Source organism: Diabrotica virgifera, chromosome 2 (assembly GCF_917563875.1).
Source record: "Diabrotica virgifera virgifera chromosome 2, PGI_DIABVI_V3a".
NCBI classification, from domain to species: Eukaryota; Metazoa; Arthropoda; class Insecta; order Coleoptera; family Chrysomelidae; genus Diabrotica; species Diabrotica virgifera.
In genome coordinates, this window is record NC_065444.1 from 234,068,706 (window position 1) to 234,089,796 (window position 21,091).

General features: G+C 33.3%; 1 protein-coding gene across 4 annotated transcripts in view; it reads right to left on the minus strand.

The window, feature by feature from the left end:
* Nucleotides 1-21,091, minus strand: part of LOC114348372 (E3 ubiquitin-protein ligase TRIP12) — a 249,767-nt gene that overhangs the window by 71,880 nt on the left and 156,796 nt on the right. For all 4 annotated transcript variants that reach the window (XM_028298962.2, XM_050643127.1, XM_028298954.2 and 1 more), the window contains 3 exons: nt 16,034-16,256; nt 6,124-6,439; nt 1,949-2,129 (listed from right to left, as the gene is read on the minus strand). In XM_028298962.2, coding sequence (XP_028154763.1) covers nt 1,949-2,129; nt 6,124-6,439; nt 16,034-16,256 — 720 coding nt within the window. The remainder of the gene's footprint in view (nt 1-1,948; nt 2,130-6,123; nt 6,440-16,033; nt 16,257-21,091) is intronic.

A 21,091-nucleotide genomic window follows, 5' to 3' on the forward strand; every position in this document is an offset into this window, starting at 1 on the left:
ACACACACACACACACACACACACACACACACACACACACACACACACACACACACACACACACACACACACACACACACACACACACACACACACACACACACACACACACACACACACACACACACACACACACACACACACACACACACACACACACACACACACACACACACACACACACACACACACACACACACACACACACACACACACACACACACACACACACACACACACACACACACACACACACAGGGGTAGTTTCAGCAGGGATGTTGCAATAATCATATATATTTATGAAAAACCCTATCGATGATGGCCCATATGGGCCAAAAAGCGATTTTTTTTCTTTTTCAACCACCGTCTTATTTTTTTTTTTTGGCTACAGCGTTTGCACCACGAAATCGCTTTTGATGTCCATGCATGGGTAATAACAACATGCACAAAATATTATTATGCAGAATTTTAATAAAGGGCAAGGTGTGTAAAAGATTCCAAGAAAACCACTTTTTTGGGGTAGTTTCGGGAAAAAATGGGGGTGCATTATACAAATTTGTAAATAACACTTGTACATGTGCAATCGCTGAAAGTTTTTTTACGCTAGCATAAGCGGTGCAGATGGTATAAAAAGGTTTTTTTTTTTAAATGTAATACCCTGTAATTAAAAAATGAGCAATTGCTCTGAAATGAAACCTATACCAAAAAATCAGCTACTTATTTGTGATTAATTTCCGCAGGGTTTTTTCTTGATTCCCATTACAGTTACGGAAAAATATTGTTTTAAAAAAACGTTTTTTTTTTAAACTTTAACTTTGGGGCCCCGCCCCCACTAAACGGTGGATGATAGACATGTTATCGCGGAACAAATTGTAGGAAATATAGCACTCTGCATATTTCTATTAAGGAATATTTTTCAAAAACGTACAGGAAGGGCTACGTTTCGCAAAAATCACAAATTACCCCCTTTAAAGGGATGAAAATGGGTGTTCCGGGGCAAACTACTTTAAAAAAAGTTAGTCTCATAATAAGCACCCCTTGATATACAAGAAAAAAAATAATTCAATAATTTACGCGATTATACAAGTAACTGTTATCCAAAATATTCAAAACCTGAACGGAAATCTCCATGTCTTATGTTGCCGGTGACTACATCGCTATCAACTAATGTTTACATCCACTGCATGTCTCATGCGAATAAACTGTAGAGAGAATAAATACGAAAGAGAAAAAAACGTTAAAATAAAGTTTAAAAACCTAATATGATGGTCAAGCGAGAAAATGGAAGAGAGACTTAAATCAACTGGAAGAAAGCTTCTGGAAAGCAACTGGAAATACGACAATTATGACGGACATCAACTAGGATTTTTGAAAAATATTAAATTTGGAAAAGTGACGAAGTGTTGAAATTTTTTTAAATTAGCTAAAACATTTTCCGTTTCAAAAACCGCCAAATTGACATTTTTTATCCGATCAAAAAATCCCTAGTTGATGGTATAGAAAATATCTTACATGTTAATAATAACTTGAAGGTAAATAGAAGAAGATACAACGTCAAAGCTCATAAACAAGAATCCAATGCACAGAAAGACAAATAAATAGAACAGCCTCACCCCAAAATGAGGAAACAGTGTAGGAAATATGGAGGAACTTTTAAGGATATAATGTCAAAAACTGCAAACAGAAGATTGGAACGAAAAACAGAGAAAACAGAAAACGGATAACCCAATACACATTACCACTAATAGATAAACTCTGTATCTGTACAAAGGAAAAGTCTAGTCCCCAATTAGCGAGATTATTATTTGTGTGCATGCTTTTTTGTTTTATTTCGTTTTATTTCATAGGAGCTTTTATTTATTATAAGTAAATATCAAATCCAAATTAATTTTGCAGCTATACTTTAATTAGTTGCCGTTCTTGTCATAAGTATTAATAATTCACTTACCTGCACTTGAAGAGTACACCTCATACAGAACAGAAAACAAGGACCGAATGAAAGCAGCTGCAAGACCTCTCTCTTCACGCAGACAGGCGACACGAGCGTCTCGGCTTGCGCTTACAGGTCTGCTGGGAGCTTGCGTAGGTTCGACAGGACTAGACTGCACACTCATGGGAGTAAAACGTCTCTGTAAATATATTATATACATTTTTAAATCTATTAAGTTTGCAAATATGTAATTGTTAGCATTATAGTAACAATTAGCAATAGTACTTTTAACCAGGAACAAGCAAAATGAGGAAAACAAAGGACTTGTGAGCATCAAAATCAACAACATCCCAACGGTAAAAAATCCACAAGAAATAGAAGAAAAACTCTAGAGCTATAAAACATCATCAAACAAGCACTAAGGAACAGCACTACAGAAGAGAAGCTACAAATCCACATGGGAATATTCAAAGACATCAACCAGGAAATAAAAGACACAATAAAGTAAAAAACTAGAGCCAAAAAGAGAGCCAGAAACCAGGAAGACAAGAACAGAGCAACCCGACTAAACAGAAAGGTCGAAAAGGTACTAACAGAGCACAGAAACTGGGATAATCATCTACAATAAATGGAGGAACAGAGTCAAAACATGCTCCAAAGCACCATGCAGAGAAAATGGAATCTTGGAATGGCAATTAATTGAAGAAAAGGTCGAGGCGATGAGAACTCTCTCTCTCTCTAACTATCAGAAAGACGAATATATAGAAGTCGAAGAAAACCAAGAAATGTCCAAAGAACAAGACGAAATAATCGCACCCACATCTCCCACGGAGGTAAGTACCTCATAAAGAACAAATCACCAAAGAAAAGCATCTGGTCCAGATGAAATTACAGACAGGACACTGAAGTATCTACCAGCGAAAGCACTAGTATACTTAACAAACACAACAAAATGCGATACTACGATACAGGCTCTTACTAGACCAATGGAAGAAAGCCCATGCCATCATGATTCCAAAGCCAGGAAAAGACAATATGTTTCTTCAAAACTACAGGCCGATAAGCTAACTTCCAACTTCCTGTTTATTTCCAAGATTGTAGAATTAGACACAGACAGGCTAGGACTAATCGCAGAAGCTCAATTTGGTTTCAGAGCAGAACACTCAAGCGAACCACAAAAACTCAGACTAACAGAGTACATAACAGCTGGATTCAATGGTTAATAAGCAGCCTTCCTGGATGTAAGCAAAGTCTTCGATAAAGTGTGGCATAAAGGACTGGCTTACAAAATTGGATACTTCGGATACAATGAAGCCATGTTCAGGTTTCAGATAGGACAAGCCCTATCTGAAGATCTATAGATATTATTACCGAATTCTAGGCAACTTGTAAAATAACCAGTTTTTTCATGAAAGATGAAACAAGTGTACCAAAGGTTTCAATTTATGCAATTCTAAGGAAGCTTTTTTCATTAACCCAGATGTGCCTGATGTACAATAAATTGTACACCATTAACATGTTTTGACTTGTACATATATGCACATTATTTGTCTGGGTAACAGCTTAAATACTTTCAGTAAGTCTTAACCAACCATAAGGTGTAGTTGTGAATTGCTCACTTTGTGATATCTGGCGATAATTTTGTGATAAAGATTGTCAGTTTTATAATACGGCTGAATTTGGAAAACGATTTGCTAAATAATTAACTATTTGTTATATTTATGCAGAAAATACGTATATTTTTGTACATGCCAGTAGAGAACACTTATATGTTTCTGCTTAGATTTAGAAATTGATAAAATTTTTATTCTATAATATGCGTTGGGCTATTTTATTTTAGTGTACAAAATATTGTACGCCAGGAAAATACCATACTATTTATTATTAGGGGCTTTTCACTGGAGGATGCGCTTGGTATGTTGGAGAATCATGAAAATTTAGTAGCAATTGTAGACAGTATTGCTTTGGAGTCTCCAATAAATGCATGTGATGCATAACAGTTAACAGTTTAACAGACGGAGACTGATGATAGAGATATAAAGGTAATGGATAATTTACCTGGATCCCAATTATATCCTCGTTCTCAAATATAAGTGCAAAATAATGACGAAGGCATATTGTTACCCGATTCTCAGTAAAACATTCCATTCACAGAGCTGAGCGATAAATGGACAGGTAAAGGATCAAAGAAAAATTACATATCACTAGCTAAAAGAAAACATGCAGGTCAATGTATTGGTGAAAAAGGAACTTCCAAAATATGATTCTAAGCGTTCCGCTGAATATTTTTCACTGTTCGTTGATAAGTAACTTTAGAAAGCTTATACCGTCAGCAACTAATCGATATGCTTCACAGAATGATCGCGAACAAGAAGTTTGGGAGTATGGGCCTTTCTGGGAACTCTACTATTGAGTAGTTATGTCAACATTCCTTGGAGGAGAGGAAAATGTTTTGGCAATGTGAAAGGGATCCTAGAAATCGACTTAAAACTGTGACAGATGCTCTTACTTACAAAATTGGATCAGTTATAATTTAGAAGACGTTAATTTAGATTAGGTCATCCGTCTGCCAATGAAAACGTGTAAATTTGCTATGATCAACTAGACCATTTGGTGATTCCACAGGAAAAAAGAAGTCGATAGTATGATTTGTGCCATAATATTTCATAAATAAGGTGTTCAAAATGCAACGTATGCTTAAATTTCAAATGCTTTGTGTTATACTATACCCAAACCTAATAGTAGGTTATATGCCTGGTGTACCATATTTTGCACAGCATTTTTCAATGAAAACTTTTCGTTTATAAATTTGCAAAAGTCTGTGTGTTATTGCGTTGCCGCTCCTGCAATACTTAGAGCAGATGTATCGATGGATTTTTATGTAGTTTTGTCTTCTGAATCCAAATCTGAAAACGGCATTTCGATATCTCTAACCGTCTTCGAGATAATCGACCTCAAACTCTAAAATGTGACGTCACAATCCGGTTATTTCATACCACGCACTAAACGTCAGCTGAAATCTTTGATTAGGAAGTAGGCTACTTTTTTAATCTGAATTTGTTAAGCAAAGCAAATGTTATTATTTACATTTGAGTTTGACACTTCGTGAATGTCAAATTAAATTTTAAATTATTTAGCTATTAATAAAATATAAATGACTTTTATAGTGAATTTAATTATTATATAAAATAATATGTGTAATAAATGTATAAAAATACAATTTGAGTAGGTATATTTTGAAAGCAATGATACATATTATACTATATTAATAATGAATCAATAGAAACGATTATATTTTTAAATTTGATAAATTTAACTCCACTCGACCAGCCCACGACCACACAACTCAAAATACAAGTACGTAAATACGGTTGCGTGAAGCGTGGCGCAAATCCGTGGAATTTACGAGACTCGCTCGGTCTGTAGATCCAAGTAAAGTACATCAGTAAAAAGTATCTTTATCATGTATGTATTATTTATTTTACAATATTGGAAAATTGTTATTTAAAATGTGGTTTGGAATAAAAAAGTATGTTTTGATATATGAAATTACATCCTTTTAATGGAAAAAAATATTTGACGAATTTTCTCAAATTATGGATACCAACATCATTTTCATTTATAACTCTTGTATTTTTAATTTGACGGAGAAAAGTTATTCTTCATAAAAATCTCTTCTTGGTCTAAGATTTATGATGCAACCATCATGAATCAAATTTTATTTTTTATACGAGGTATGTAAAAAATATGAATTTCGAGTAAAGTATCTTTATAGTTCACAACATTTAAATTAGAATGATATATTTGCACATTAAAACATAATTTTTAATTCTAAACAGCTTTTCGTAATAGCAATTTTCTATATTATGAATTTAAATAGGTATATAAACAAAGTTTTCGTTATGATAATGCTCGCATTTTCAGCTTGTTTTTACTTATTTTACATAAATATTTTGTTTTAACGACAAATATGTTTTTGGTACCTTACATAACACGTAAATTTGAAGAAAAATATTAAAAAATATATTAAGATAAGTTTTAGGCATATCTGGGTTAAGCAATATTTATTACTACAGTTCTCCATTTAGGAAGTTAATAAATAAGAATTTAAAAATAAATATTGTTAAGTCCGAACAAATTGTTAATAATATCACATCGTTAACCTCTCACAAATTGCTATTAATATAATTTACCTGCACAGGTCTAGATGTTCCAGTATCTTCATTGATTTGTTGCATCGAATGGAAATCTATCGTGTAAATCCTTCCCAAAGTATTTAAACTAACCTCATCGTCGCTGTTCATATGGGCAGCTTCGATTATTCTGCTGTCGACAGCTCCGTAAGGATGCCATAGGCCGCGGTCGTCGCGCCACTGCCAGATCGGCTGATCCTTGGCAACACTGGATGGTCTTTCGAGAAGCGAATCTACAGCAAAAATGCCGTCTGTTGGTAACTTCGGCATGAGTTCTCCAATAAGTGCCGTTATTTCGAATTGTTCTTGAGGTTGTCTAAAACAATATATAAGTTAATAAAATGAAAGATGATAAAATTTCTCTAAGACATATCATAAAAATAGAATACATGAATATATTGAAAAACAAAAATCTAAAAACTATTTTGGAGCCAAACTGGTAACTGAAAGGCAGACTATAATGGTAATACTGTAGTGTTTAAGAATAAGTATCACCATCTCTAACAACACGAAACATTCCAGGAATGTACACTTCGCGTCAAAAAAAACTGGTACAAGTCTTATAACCGAAAATCGTGTTTTTCTAGTTGTGTAAATTGGTCTTGTCACATATGTCATTCTTATTTCTAGGCAACGTTGCCAGTTCAACTAAAATATTATATCAAACCAGGTAAAAGAAGGGCTGTGCGGCAGACCGCAAGTTTTTAGTAGGTTTACTAAAAATTAAAACAACATAGAGCATTCTCGATTAGCCAGTCACATTTATTTAAACATGCATCCTAAAAAATTCTCTTATTAATTTTGTAATGTTCCATCATCTCAATTAAGTACCCATAAATTAATTCGTGTTCTATTATAATTTATGACAGATATGACATGAATGACAGATAATAACTCTAGACAGGACATTAAATTATTATGTTTAATTTAAAATCGAGAAATGGGTTTCTCGTAAAGTTGTGGGATACTAATAAATAAAACACACTGGAAAAATTAAAATTTGAAATTATACAAAATGAATAACTTCTACAGTGAACAATTGAGAAACTTAAATATTATGTATTACAATAAAATTCGAAACTGCTGAAATATTAAGCACATAGGTGGAAAATGTCGCCTGTCAAAATGTTGCAATGTGTTTTATTAAATGTATTCATTTTTTTTCGAATCATGAGAAATATAATAAGAATTTTTCACAGAAATACGCCAAAGTTAGGCCACACACATTACCATAATGTGTATCGGTTGCGTTCCGTCACAGTGAAGTTATTATAAATATTGACAATTTGAACTGTCAAAATTTTTATTTTATCGTTTCTTGTTTAAAAAAATAATAAAATTGATAGGATAGCCTCAGTTGAGGAGAAAGTAATAATAATAAAGATATTTTATTCAGTCAAGAGTGTGCGAACAATATGGTAAATAATAACGTGGGCCTAACTTTTACACACATGCCTACTGTGGCAAATGTACGTATTTTTCAAAATGTTGGAATGTTTAAAAATCCTAGAACAATTTTAGCTTTTGTTTTTAATACAGATTTTAATCCCATACAAATAGCTTCTCACAATTTTTGTTGTAAAATGATTAAGGAAGCAGGAATTTAACAGTTTAGAATTTTACATTGAGTTACCTATGGCCCGTTTTACGATTCACCACCATGATTTTTTAACGTTATTTTTTGTATTTAGATTTAGTGCAATTCCATTATCTGTGCTGGCAACAACGCCGTGATTCACGAGCCATTGTGTCCAGTCTGAACACAGGTTTACATTGGGGGAAAAAAGTGTACCAGTTTTTTTTGACGCGAAGTGTACCATCAAAGTTCTATTAATGTTTGAATGTCCTGGACATTCAAGGAACATTTGGTGAACATCTGATTAAATTATTGGTGGAATGTTACCACAAGACATTCTATGAACATACTACCAATGTCCTATATTTTAAGAGAGGCCATTTATTATTCAATTTGCGCTCATTTTCAAATTTGCCGCGCGTGTATCTATGTATTAGCATTAGGCAATCCAAACCACGTGACTTCTGGTTGGCATACAAAAAAATTACAGAGGTTATGTTTGTAATATCTATTTTTCATTGTTTATCGTCGTATTTTATTTTGTCTAATTTGGTCGGTTTTGGATTCACACCCTACCCTACTGCTCCCAACAAGGCACACTGGCTAATAGGGAACATCCTATAGTACGGCTTCCAGAGAAAAAAGTACTTCAACTGTTACGCCAGTCAATGAGAGTAAAAACAGGATATTACCTCCGAATTCTATCCTACTGCATGAATTTTAATGAAATTTTGGGAATAGCCTCTACTTATCTCCTAATTCAAAGTCTACCCTATGCCGATGTGCGCTTTTATCTTGGGGGTGGTTCCCACCTCTTCTCGGCGGCGGCGGTGGAAAATTTTTGGTCAAAATAACAACGGAACTGAGTAGAGAACCTAATTTTAAGCAAAAAGTGTTCTATAATTTTTTTTGAAAACTCAATACTTCTTCTTCTTCTTGTAACAGGACTATGTCCTGTTTCTTCTGTTACAGTCTTTGCTGCGATCCGGAGCTCCAACTCTCGTACCATCGTTTTGTGGGTCTTCCTATGGGTCGCTTGGTGTTGGGCTTCTGTGTTTTCGCCCAATGCGCCATACGTTCAGGGTCCATCCGATCTACGTGGTCCCTCCACATGCGTCGTCGCGCTCTTGTCCATCTCACTACGTCCTGAACGCCTAGCTCTCTCAATGTGTCTTCGTTTCGTACTCTATCTCTGAGTGTGATACCTCTTATGGATCTTAGGGTTTTCATCTCTGTTGTTCTCATTATCTGTTTGGTCTTTGTTGTCTCGGCCCTTGTCTCAGCTGCGTATGTCAGTACGGGTCTAACACATGTCTTATAAATGCGGACTTTGCTTTCGGTGCTCATATATTTATCCCGCCAGATTATATCCCTCAGGAAACCAGATATTCTCGCTGCTTTCATTGCCTGCTGTTTTGATTCTTGCCACAGATGCCTGTCGCTAGATATTTCCACACCTAAGTATCTGCAATCCATTACCTGTTCGATTATATGGTCGTCCACTACTAACTTACATCTAATTGGGTTCCTGGATATTACCATCGATTGGGTTTTCTCTTTGGATAGTGTCAGGTTATACTTTTCGGCGGTTATTTTGAATTTTTGTAGTAGGCGTTGTAAGTCATCTTCGTTCTCGGCTATTAAGATTGCATCATCTGCGTAGCAAAGTATTCTCATGGTTCGGTTACCCATTTTGTATCCCTGATTCATTATGTTAACACTACCTATAACTTCATCCATTATTAAATTAAATAGGCATGGACTGAGGCTGTCCCCTTGTCTAATGCCTGCATTGATTTTGATCTCTTCCGTGAGCCCGTGTGTGGTTTTAATTCGTGTTTTGTTGGATCTATTGAGCTCTTTGATTATGTTTCTATACCTCTGACCTATGTTTTTCTTTTCAAGGATACTGAGCACGTCCTTTAATCGTACTCTGTCGAATGCTTGTTTCAGATCTACAAAGCATGTGAACATGGGCTTGTCGAATTCTATTGATTTCTCAACTAATTGTCGCATTATGAAAATAGCGTCTATTGTAGATCTGTTTGGGCGAAAACCCTGTTGTTCTTCCGATACACCGGCTTTCTTATATATTTTTTGGGATAGAATTTTTGTCAATAGTTTTGATGTAGAATTGAGTAGTGTAATTCCTCGGTAGTTCGTAGGATCTGTCTTTACGCCTTTCTTGTAGATTGGTATTGTTATACTCTCTCTCCATTCCTCTGGTACTGTCATGTTGTTTACAATTTTTTGGAATAATGTTGTTATCTCTTCTATTATTTTTGTACCTCCGTATTTAATTAATTCATTTGGTATATTATCCGGACCTGGTGATTTTCTATTTTTTGATCTTTTGATTGCTTCGTTTACTTCTTCTTGGGTGATGTTGTCATTCTCTGTTTCTTCTTGGTGAATGTTTTGTAGGTCATTTCTTTGTACTTCATTATTATCGTCGTTATCGTCTTTGTATAGATTCTCGAAATGAGTTACCCATTCTTCTGGTTTTATTGCGTTAATTTGTAATTCTTCGGTAACCGCCTTCTTCCTGTTCCTCAACATGTTCCATACCTTCCTTTGACCTCCTCGTAAATCATGTTCCATGTCATTTGAGAATTTTTCCCAATATATTTGTTTTAGAGTTTTCCCAATATATTTGTTTTAGAGTTTTCAATACTTTTTGAGTTATTCGTGGTTGAAAATTTGCCATTTTTATTGAAAAATGTCACCTTTTCTGACGGTTTTTTGAGAATACCTTAAAAATTATGAATCTAACGAAAAAACTATATAAAACTTTTTTGTAGATTATGAAAAATCAAAGAGATTCGTACCTTCATAAATATTCTGGTTATAATACAAAAAGAGATATGGTAGACGAAAAGAGATTCGTTCATGCTCAAATCGATGTGTTCAACTTGAAATAACAGAGAAATGGTCCATTTTAAGGGTATAATGCTATTAGTATATTTTATAGTAAAAACTCAAAAAGTATCGAGTTTAAAAAAAATTATAGAACAGTTTTTGCTTAGAATTAGGTTCTCTAGCCACTTCCGTGGTTATTTGAACCAAAAAATTTTACACCCCCGAGAAGGGGTGGGAACCACCCCTAAGATAAAAGTGCACATCGACATAGGGTAGACTTTGTTTCTTGAGCTATTCCCTACTTACACTGAAAATTTCAAATAAATTGATCCAGTAGGATGGAATTGGGAGCCAAATATCCTCACTGACTGCACTATGTAGTCTTTCTACTGCTGTACAGACAGGGTTCTTTTAAAATTCGAGTACAAATAGATAAAGCCATACAAATTACAGATTTTATGTACAAATAATAATAATAGTAAAAAGAATGTATGCATTAATATACACAGTGCATTAAAACTTAATACAACGACTGCACCTGTTATGCAATGTTTATCTATGCCACAACTTTGATACAAATCTATAAGTTATAAAGAGGTTATCATAAGCATTGTCTTTATGAAACACTAGCGTTACTACAATAGTTACCAAATGTGTGCGCATCTACTGTGTGTACGCACCATTGTGATAGCTCTTATGGTAAGGTCACTACATCGATTGGAAAACACTTATGCGAACCTTATTAAAAAATTTGCAGGGGAAAATTGTGGCAATAAAAACCAATAGGAGATTTCGTATAACTGTTTTCAATTTAATAATGTGCTGATATACTTTTTCTCAGAGGCTTATTTCAGTGCGTCACAGTTTTTTCGATTTCTTTCTGACGCATTAAGTTAGAAGTGACAGAAAAAAGGTACGTCCGTGATTATACTCATTTATAACATTTATTCTAGTTGTTGATAGATGGCGGTATAATAAAAAAATGATTTACGTATTATCTATATGACTATGATCTGTACAATTTGTCATCATCATTCTCTTTGCCTTATCCCTATGCGGGGTCGGCTTCCCTAATTACCTTTCTCCACACAATTCTATCTTGGGTCATATCAATGTTAATCCCCTTTACCAACATGTCCTGCCTTATCGCCTCCCCCCAGGTCTTCTTTGGTCTTCCTCTCCTACTCCTTCCAGGAATCTGCACTTCAGCTATTCTTCGTATTGGGTGATTAACGTCTCGACGTTGAACATGACCAAACCATCTTAACCTATGCTCTCTCATTTTGGCATCAATTGGTGCCACACCTAGACTTCCCCTAATATACTCATTTCTAATTTTATCCTTCTTTGTCACTCCACTCATCCATCTAAGCATTCTCATTTCCGCCACATGCATTTCTTTTTCACTGCCCAACATTCAGTTCCGTACATCATAGCCGGTCTTATGGCTGTTTTATAGAATTTTCCCTTCAGCTTTATTGGAATTTTTCTGTCACACAACACACCACTCGCTTCTTTCCACTTCCTCCATCCAGCCCTAATTCTACTGCATGCATCTCCATCTATTTCTCCATTACTCTGTAATACCGATCCTAGGTACTTAAAACTATTGCTTTTCACAATCATTTCACCATCCAAAGATACCATTTTATTTGTAGTAGCTCCATCTTTAAATGAACGTTCCAAATACTCTGTTTTTGTCCTACTAAGTTTTAAACCTTTTTCCTCCAGAGCTTGTCTCCACTGTTCCAGTTTTTGTTCTCTTCACTATTTCCTACTAACACGACATCATCAGCATACATTAAGCACCATGGAATGTTACCCTGTAGTTTCGCTGTTATCTGGTCCAAAACTAATGAGAATAAATACGGACTAAGCACAGAGCCTTGGTGCAATCCTACTTTCACATGAAATTTATCAGTCTCTCCCACGCCTGTCCTAACACTAGTCGTTACATACATGATCTGTACAATTTGTACGACTATACAAATCAAAGAATATACCTTTTTATAAATGCAATAAACACGATTGATTTGTTTTTATACCAAATTGGAAATAAAAGGGTTATATTGCAATAACCTTTTCATATTTGGCTTATTACGATTCTGACAACTGTTAGATTTAACTAAAATGTCATGCAATAATTCTCTACATTCTTAAAATCATACATGACGTCAAAATTAATGACACACTGAAAAACTGAGAACTTTAGATTTTAGTTGTATAGATATATTATGTAATAGGTTCTGTTTCCGATTATAGCGCCATCTATCAACAACTAGAATAAATGTTATAAATGTGTATAATCACGGACATATCTTTTATTTTCTGTTACTTGTGACGCACTGAAAAAACCACCTGAGTAGCACCATTTTATCATTATTATATTGGGTACACAAGTTACATTATTATAATGAATAATCATTTAAAAGAAATGAACTATTTTGCTGTTACATTAGGTTCTTTCTTCTCAAATTCATCCTGATATTACTTAACGAGTAAGTCCGATTTAATATTTTTAAGTTCCCATGAAGATAATCATTAATGCATATTTACCATTGTTAATAAAGTAATATCTTCATTTGATTTCCGATTGTTTTTTCGTGATAAATATTATCATGTATTTGCTCTAGCGTTTGACGTTATTGGTTTACATATAGTCCATCCGCTATAACTTTTCCCATGCGGTACGATTCATTTTCAATCAAATTAAGTCAAAACATAAATTGAAACGAACGTCGATGTGTATATACATTTTGTATACTGTATACTATATACTACACACATCGGCGTACTTTTCACTTTCTGTTTTGACTTAATTTGATTGAAAATGAATCGTACCGCATGGGAAAAGTTATAGCGGACGGACTATATTTGTGTTTTATTATTCTACAATAATTGTTAATACACTTTACTATTTTTACTAGGAATAAGCCATAATTTTATTAAAAAAAAACGACTTCTGAAGTGGCAAATTGTTTATAGTTCAAGTATTTGTCGTTAGATGACACTAGAGTCATTATATGATTAACCAAAATCAACGGTGCATCGATCATAAACAGTGTCACATATCGACTTGTGCAAGACATTTGTCCATCTAAGATATGTATAAATCGTCGTTTGTCGAGTTAAGACAGTTTATGTGATTACTTTATTCAAAACAATCTGCGTATATGCTCAAGAAAAGATTTATCTTTATTTTTGCAGTATTTTGTGTTTAATGTTGTTACTTGTATTTAAAGTAACACCATTAAAAAATATAAGTCTGTTAACCAGATAATAATAATGATATTAAAAGCATGCACTGGCCCGGCCCTGAACGACCTACCGAATGGCGTGTTTATTTCTGGTCTCAACAAAATTGCAAATTTTGTGTAGAAAAAGTAATAGTTCATTTATAAATAGTTAAGTGACAATTTTAGTAGATACCAGTAAGTGAATTGATCGTATTATTTTTGTTTAATATAACGTAATAAACCAGTTTTGGCTAATTCTTATTTAATAACATCAATAAAGTACGATTAAGGTACAATTTATTCCAGTTTTGTTACTGGCTTAATTATTTGCTTAATTACTGGTCAGGTCCGTATTAGTTTTTGAACACATGTTTCGTGTTAAAATTAAAAATGGAACCTAACATTCGAAGTCTCTCTGACTCGCAACATGTACAACAACTGCAGACAAATACCAATAAAACCTATTTATCAGCCACTTCTACACCTTTTCCGTCCAAGTTTCAAGCGATTATCTTCAGTGCCTTAGAAAATACGAAGCTGCAAGATTACTTAATTCCGTTGGGCAATCTAATTCAACCAAAAAATATTATATTTTCGTCTCGATTATCGAACAATCGGATATGTATGTACCTTTCAAGCAAACAACTGGTGGACGAATTTATGCAAAAGCACGGACAAATAAAAATCGAGAATAATACTGTACAAGCTAGAAGACTGATTTCTCCAGCCGAACGTATCGTTTTATCAAACGTATGTCCCACTATACCACACAGTTTATTAATTGATTATTTACAAAAAATAGGACTTAATCTTCTCTTCCCAGTCACTTTTCTAAAAATCAGTTCCAATCTTCCTGAATATAATCATATTTTGAGCTTCAGAAGACAAATATACGTTAGTCCTCACAATATCTCCTTACCCGACTCATTTACTTTAGACTTCGATAATACAACACATCGAATTTTCTTATCTCAAGAAACTATGGCCTGTTATACCTGCAAAAAGCCTAAACACATCGCCACAAGTTGTCCCGATAAAATGGAATCAATAGCAAGTTCAAGTAACAGTCAACCTATCTCGTCTTCCTCACCAGAAACTATGCCTCAACCTACAGCTACATTCCTATCTAACGAACAAATTCCTATCGAAGAAAGCTCAACAAATAATCTGAATAATCCTAATATAGAAGAAAATCAAGAAGTTAGCAACATGGACAGCTCCAAAATTAAGGTCGACCTTCAGTCGAAACGTAGTATCAATGAGGTTCTCACTTCTCCAGAAACAAGTCATACAGAAAACTCTTTATTTACCTTCATCTAAACCTAAAGCCAAGAAGATTAAAAGCAACGAGGAGCATGTAGCAACGAAATCATCAAAATCGTATAACCTTGAACCTGCCAAAAATTTTATCGAAAATCATTCACGCGCATTTGTCCTCAATTTTGACCAACTGAATCTTCTTATAAGCAATATTAGTGGCGCGCAAAATCCTATTGATATAATTATTCAAGATTTTACTTCCGACCTAATGCAATTATACGATATGTTACTGAAATTTATACACAATTGAAAGACATATCATCCAAACGTTTTATCACCACTCTCAGAAAGAAAATCCTATGGCACTTAGGTAACAAGGTCTCTGAATCCGAGGGCGAGTAATCTCAGGGTAGCCAGTAAACTTATATTTCTACATAATATTTATATGTATACCATCATTGGAATTGCAGGCAACGAAAAAGCTGACCAGTGCGCGAGTGAAATTGCTGTATATGCCGATATAGATAAGATGATTGTCGAAATACCGCGAGTGATATAAAAGTTACTGTTAACCATTTGACAATATTGTAAAATGTCTAAAATTCATAGGAACATTTTATAAAATTTAACTTTGTATAGGTACTGTAGCCGCCGCTAAGGTGGATGCGGCTGTATTTTCTAAATAAAAAAAAATAATGATATTATATTCTGTACTGCAAGAGCCACTTTTGATAAATATTTCGTAAATTTTTCGTTATTTTATCTGTAAGTATAGTGTCACAACTCAAAAAAAAAAAATGTTTTTTAAATATTATTAGCAGAATTAATACACTGTTCTGACCAAATAAGTTATTATAGTAATTTTAACAATTTTTGAATTAAACCCAAAAAAGTTCTAGAACAAATTTTACACGTCGTTTTCTCGATACTTTGCTTTTTTGACTTATGACACTGTTTGAGCGGAGATGCGATATCTTACCTTGGTATTAATTCGATTTCTTCCTGATTTACTTCGGCAGATCCGGTCAATAAATACACCAGAGTTTCTGCTATATTTTGTTTCAAAAGTGTCAGTGCCAGATCTGGACAATTTGCGCACATTACCGATAGCATCCTTAAAACGGTGATGAATGTTCCAGTACTAACTATTGGAGGAGTCACAACAAGTAATTGTTGAAGGTTTGTCAACAGTTCGGTACTCGCTATTAAAAGAAAAAAAGTATTACATAAAATTACACACATAAAAACAGTATTAAGATCAAGTTTCAATAAAATGCTCATTCTAGGTTACAAAAAAAAACTATTTATAATGTGAATCTGAATCTACATGAAATAATCAAAAGCGTCAACCAAGATGAAGATAGCCTGCAAAGATTAGCCCACAAATTTAACACAAGAGCAAAATAATCCAATGACAATTTCATCTCAGAAAACTAAAACAATAGTGATCAGTAAAGAACCTCATCCTTCTTTTTAAGTGCCATCTCCGCGACGAAGGTTGGCAATCATCATGGCTATTTTGACCTTCGAGGCTAATGCTCTGAACAGTTGCCTCGAGCTGCAACCAAATGATTCTCTCAGGTTGCTCAACCAGGAAACGCGTCTCTTTCCGACGCTTCTCCTACCCTCTATTTTTTCTTGAATTTATTTATTTATTTATTTATTGACGGGCTAAACCCTTTTTCAGTTTTTGTACAATATGTATAAAATACAGTAAGATACCTAAGCCTACAACAGTTTTTTAACATGTGTTTTAAATGATGCAGTTGAAGTATTAAATAATTCTAAATCTGTTTGGTAATTGTTCGCAGTACGTAACATCCTAGAAATAACTTCATTAAGTCCATAATTAGTAGAATGGAAATCTACAAAAAACAGGTCAGAATTACGGGTTCTTCGCATAGGTATATTAAATGAGATTAAACCTAAAATTTCAGGGCAATTAATAAATCCATTTAGAAGCTTATGTAAAAAATATAATTCGAATTCAGCTCTTCTTGTCTCTAATTTGTTCATTTTAAGTTGATTAAGAATATAACTGTAATTATAATCTCCATATAATCCATATCCATATCCTTAAAAATCTGTTTTGAACTTTTTCTAATTGAGTTTTCTGGGTGTTATAAAAAGGACACCATATAATACAGCAGTATTCTATAATTGATCGCACTAGCGAACAGTATAATATTTTAAACGTGAAAACTGAAAAGTCCTTTGAATTTCTCTGGATAAATCCTAACATTTTAAGGGCACGTGAAGTTATGTCATTAATATGATCATTAAAGTTCAGTTTTCTATCCAGTGTTATATCCAAATCCCGTACCTGATGTATCTCTTGCAGAACAGTACCATTAAGTGTGTAATTATTATTAAAAGAAGCCTGTGTTTTACTAAACGTGATTTTAAAACATTTTTTTAAATTTAAGTTTAAAACATTTACTTCACACCAACGTGAAAAATTATTTAAGGGCAACTGCAAACATTCACAATCAGAGAGGCAAGCAATAGATCTAAAGATTTTTGTGTCATCAGCGAATAAGAGAAATTGGTCGGAGTTAATTACTGTTTGTAAATCGTTAACAAATATATTAAACAGCAGTGGACCCAAATGAGAACCTTGTGGAGCACCTGATATGAATTGGTTTTGACAAAAAACTACCGTATTTAACCATTTGAGAACGATTAGCCAAATAATGTTTAATCCAATTTGAGATGCTATCGCTAATGCCATAGCCACAAAGTTTGGCAATCAAGATCTCATGATTGACTCAATCGAAAGCTTTTGAAAAATCAGCATAGATTGAATCGACCTGAGAACCAGACTCCAACGAGTTAATGATAAAATTTGTGTAATACACGAGGTTTGTAACTGTGGATTTACCTTGGCTAAAACCATGTTGTTCACCAATTATTATGTTTTTACAATCAAAACTTAACATTCTATTTACAAAAAAATCTAATAGTTTTGGTAACTCTGACTGTATACAAACTACACGGTAATTTTCAGCTTTATCTTTCTGACCAGACTTGAAGATTGGTTTTAAAAAACTGGATTTCCAGAAATCGGGAAATATCTCTGATGTTAGTGATAGGTTAAATAAATGGTGTATTGGTTCTGCCAAAGTGTATACACATTTTTTTTTAAAATACAATGGAACTTCGTCAGGTCCCCTGGTAAGCTTCCATGGGCTACTCAGAATCTTATCAACTATTTCCTTAATGTCAACAACATAATTGTTTACATTCTCAGATTTTCAAATTTAAAAATAGGAATTTGATTAACTACAGCATCATTGTAGACAGTTGAAAAAAAGTTCGCAAAAATATCAACGATTTCTTGACTATTTTCCCTAGTATAATCATCATACTTAATAACTGATGGTAACATATGTGAGTTTCTTTTACTATTTATAAATTTCCAGAATGATCTAGGGTTTTCAGATATATTGTTTTCAGTTTCCTGAACATGTCGTTTATATAGTGAATTCGTAAGCTCTTTACACTGAGTTCTAATACTTGAAAATATATTATAATCTTCTTCCCTACCAGTCTGTTTGAACGTTTTATGAGCAGTTCTCTTTTTTAATATTAACGATTTTAGATCACAGTTATACCAATTAGGATATGTGGATGTTTTATATTTTTTAATGGGTACAAAATTATGTATTAAATTGTATAGAATTTCATAGAAGGTTCCAATAGCCTCGTTGACATTTTTGTTATGAATACTAATTTCCAATCAATCTCAGCCAAAAGATAATTTATGCTAAAGTAATCACCATTTCTGAAATCTAAAAAGTATTCTTCATAATTTAAAATTGATGAGTTAACATTAACAAACAATTCCAAAGAAACTGGAGTATGATGGACACTTTTGCCAAACAAGGGATCAGATGGTTCCGACACAATTATATTAGATAAACTAGAAAAAACTAAGTCAAGAAAAGTATTTCTGCTATTAGTTATCACATTAATTTGAGATAAATTACAATAACTGGCAGTATTACACAAATCATTAGCAGGAGAATTGGAATACATTGAACTCTAATACCAAATTCATCATTTATCCATTTAACATTGGGTAAGTTATAATCACCGCATATAATCATCTCACTATCTGGAAAGTTTTCAAAAATAAACTCAACACTGCTACAATGATCAATGTAACACTGCTGTTCAGACGCAGGAGGGATGTACACAAAACCCAAAATAAGCGTTTGATTGAGACACTTAAGTGACACAAAAACTTGTTCAATATGACTTTGTGGTATAACAACTTCACACACTTGTAAATATTTAGATGTAGCTATCAGAACACCTCCTCCACGTTGCTTATGACTTGTTAGATGATTTCTATCGGCTCTAAAAATGTTGTAATTGGAAAGTCCCACCTCAGCATTACTAAAGTCACAATTAAGCCAGGTTTCAACTAGTATAATTATATTATAATCAGAACAAGCAACCACTTGTTGTAAGTCATTAAGTTTGGTACGCAAGCCTCCTATATTCTGAAAATAAACGTTCAATAAAGTTATTTCATGATTCTTTTTAAAAGATTTTGATTACTAGAATTGATAGTTAACTTTTTCTTTACTTTTAGTTAACTGTTTTAAATAGCAAGAACAGTTTATATCAAAAACGTGATGATTAACATCAATATCGTTTAGTTTCATAATATCCTTAGCGTACGTACAGTTAGAACATTTAAAATTAGTTGTATTATTACATTGATTCTTTTTATGTTTACCCCCACAGGACAAACGTAATTTTTTTATTCACATTTGTCGGAAAAGTGGCCAAATTTCCAACATCGGAAACACCGAATTATACTTAGAAATTCGAAAAACTGATAACTGTTCCATCCAATATGAACTTTTTGTTTGTTAGAAATTAAATAATTAAATTGTTTAGGAGAAAGTTCAATTACTACATTTACATTATTTCCCATACTTCTGTTAGATTTAAATTTGTGAATAATTTTAATATCAGTTTGAATCGAATCATCCGGTAAATTTTGATTTAGAAATTTATTAATAAATTCACCATTATCATTCAAGTAATCAGGTTTAACATCAATGATTTTAACTTTAGGATTATTCAATTTGCCAACTTTTATTTCATACTCTGCACCCAAATGCCGTTCTACATTACTTTTTAAATTTTCCAACGATTTCTTATCTTGACAGTGGATCATAACACGACCATTTGCTCCTTCCTTTACCTCAGCTAAAGAAACAGCCATATCAGCTGGACAAAGTTTTTGTGTAAGTACACTTTTTGTAACCGAACTATTTTGGTTCAGGTTTTTTGGTTTTATAATTAAGGGTTCCGTTTTCTTAATTTTCACAACATCAGCCCAAGATTTTCCATCAGCTTTTGAGAATGAAGCTGAATTTGATGATTCCAATAAATCAGTTAACTTACTTGCTTTTTCAATTAGTTCATTATTTCTATCCGCTTTTTTGTTGATAATATCATTAAACTTCGGTACACAGTCATTACAAAACCATTTACAGTTATCACAATCTTGTTTAATCTTCAAAAGTTGTTCCTTTTTCTGAGCACAGTGAAGGTGATAATATTTATTACAAAAATCACAAATTATAAATTTTGTATTCACTATAAAATTGTCAGAGCAAGCAACACACGTCTTACCGCTAGCAGGCATTGTTTACAATGCTTATAGTTATAGTTATATTGACTATATAAGTAAAAATTTAGTCATCAGTTCATTTTGTTTGAGCATTGCGATAATGCCACCATCGCATTTTTTTATGTAAATAATTTTTGTTCTTATTCAGGGCTCTGGATTAAATTTCAATTTAAATAGGATAAATGATACCGTGCTTTTAGAGTTCTATTTTTAGAATCGCAAGCCGAAAATAAAAATGCACAGCACAATAATTATTACAATCATTATCTGTGTGTCACCATAATTAAATTTGATTCAAATTTGAACATTGATTGTGTCACTAGCAATCATTATTTTATTTACAGCCGCACGAAATAGTTCAGTGCTAGTTTTCCCAAACCATTG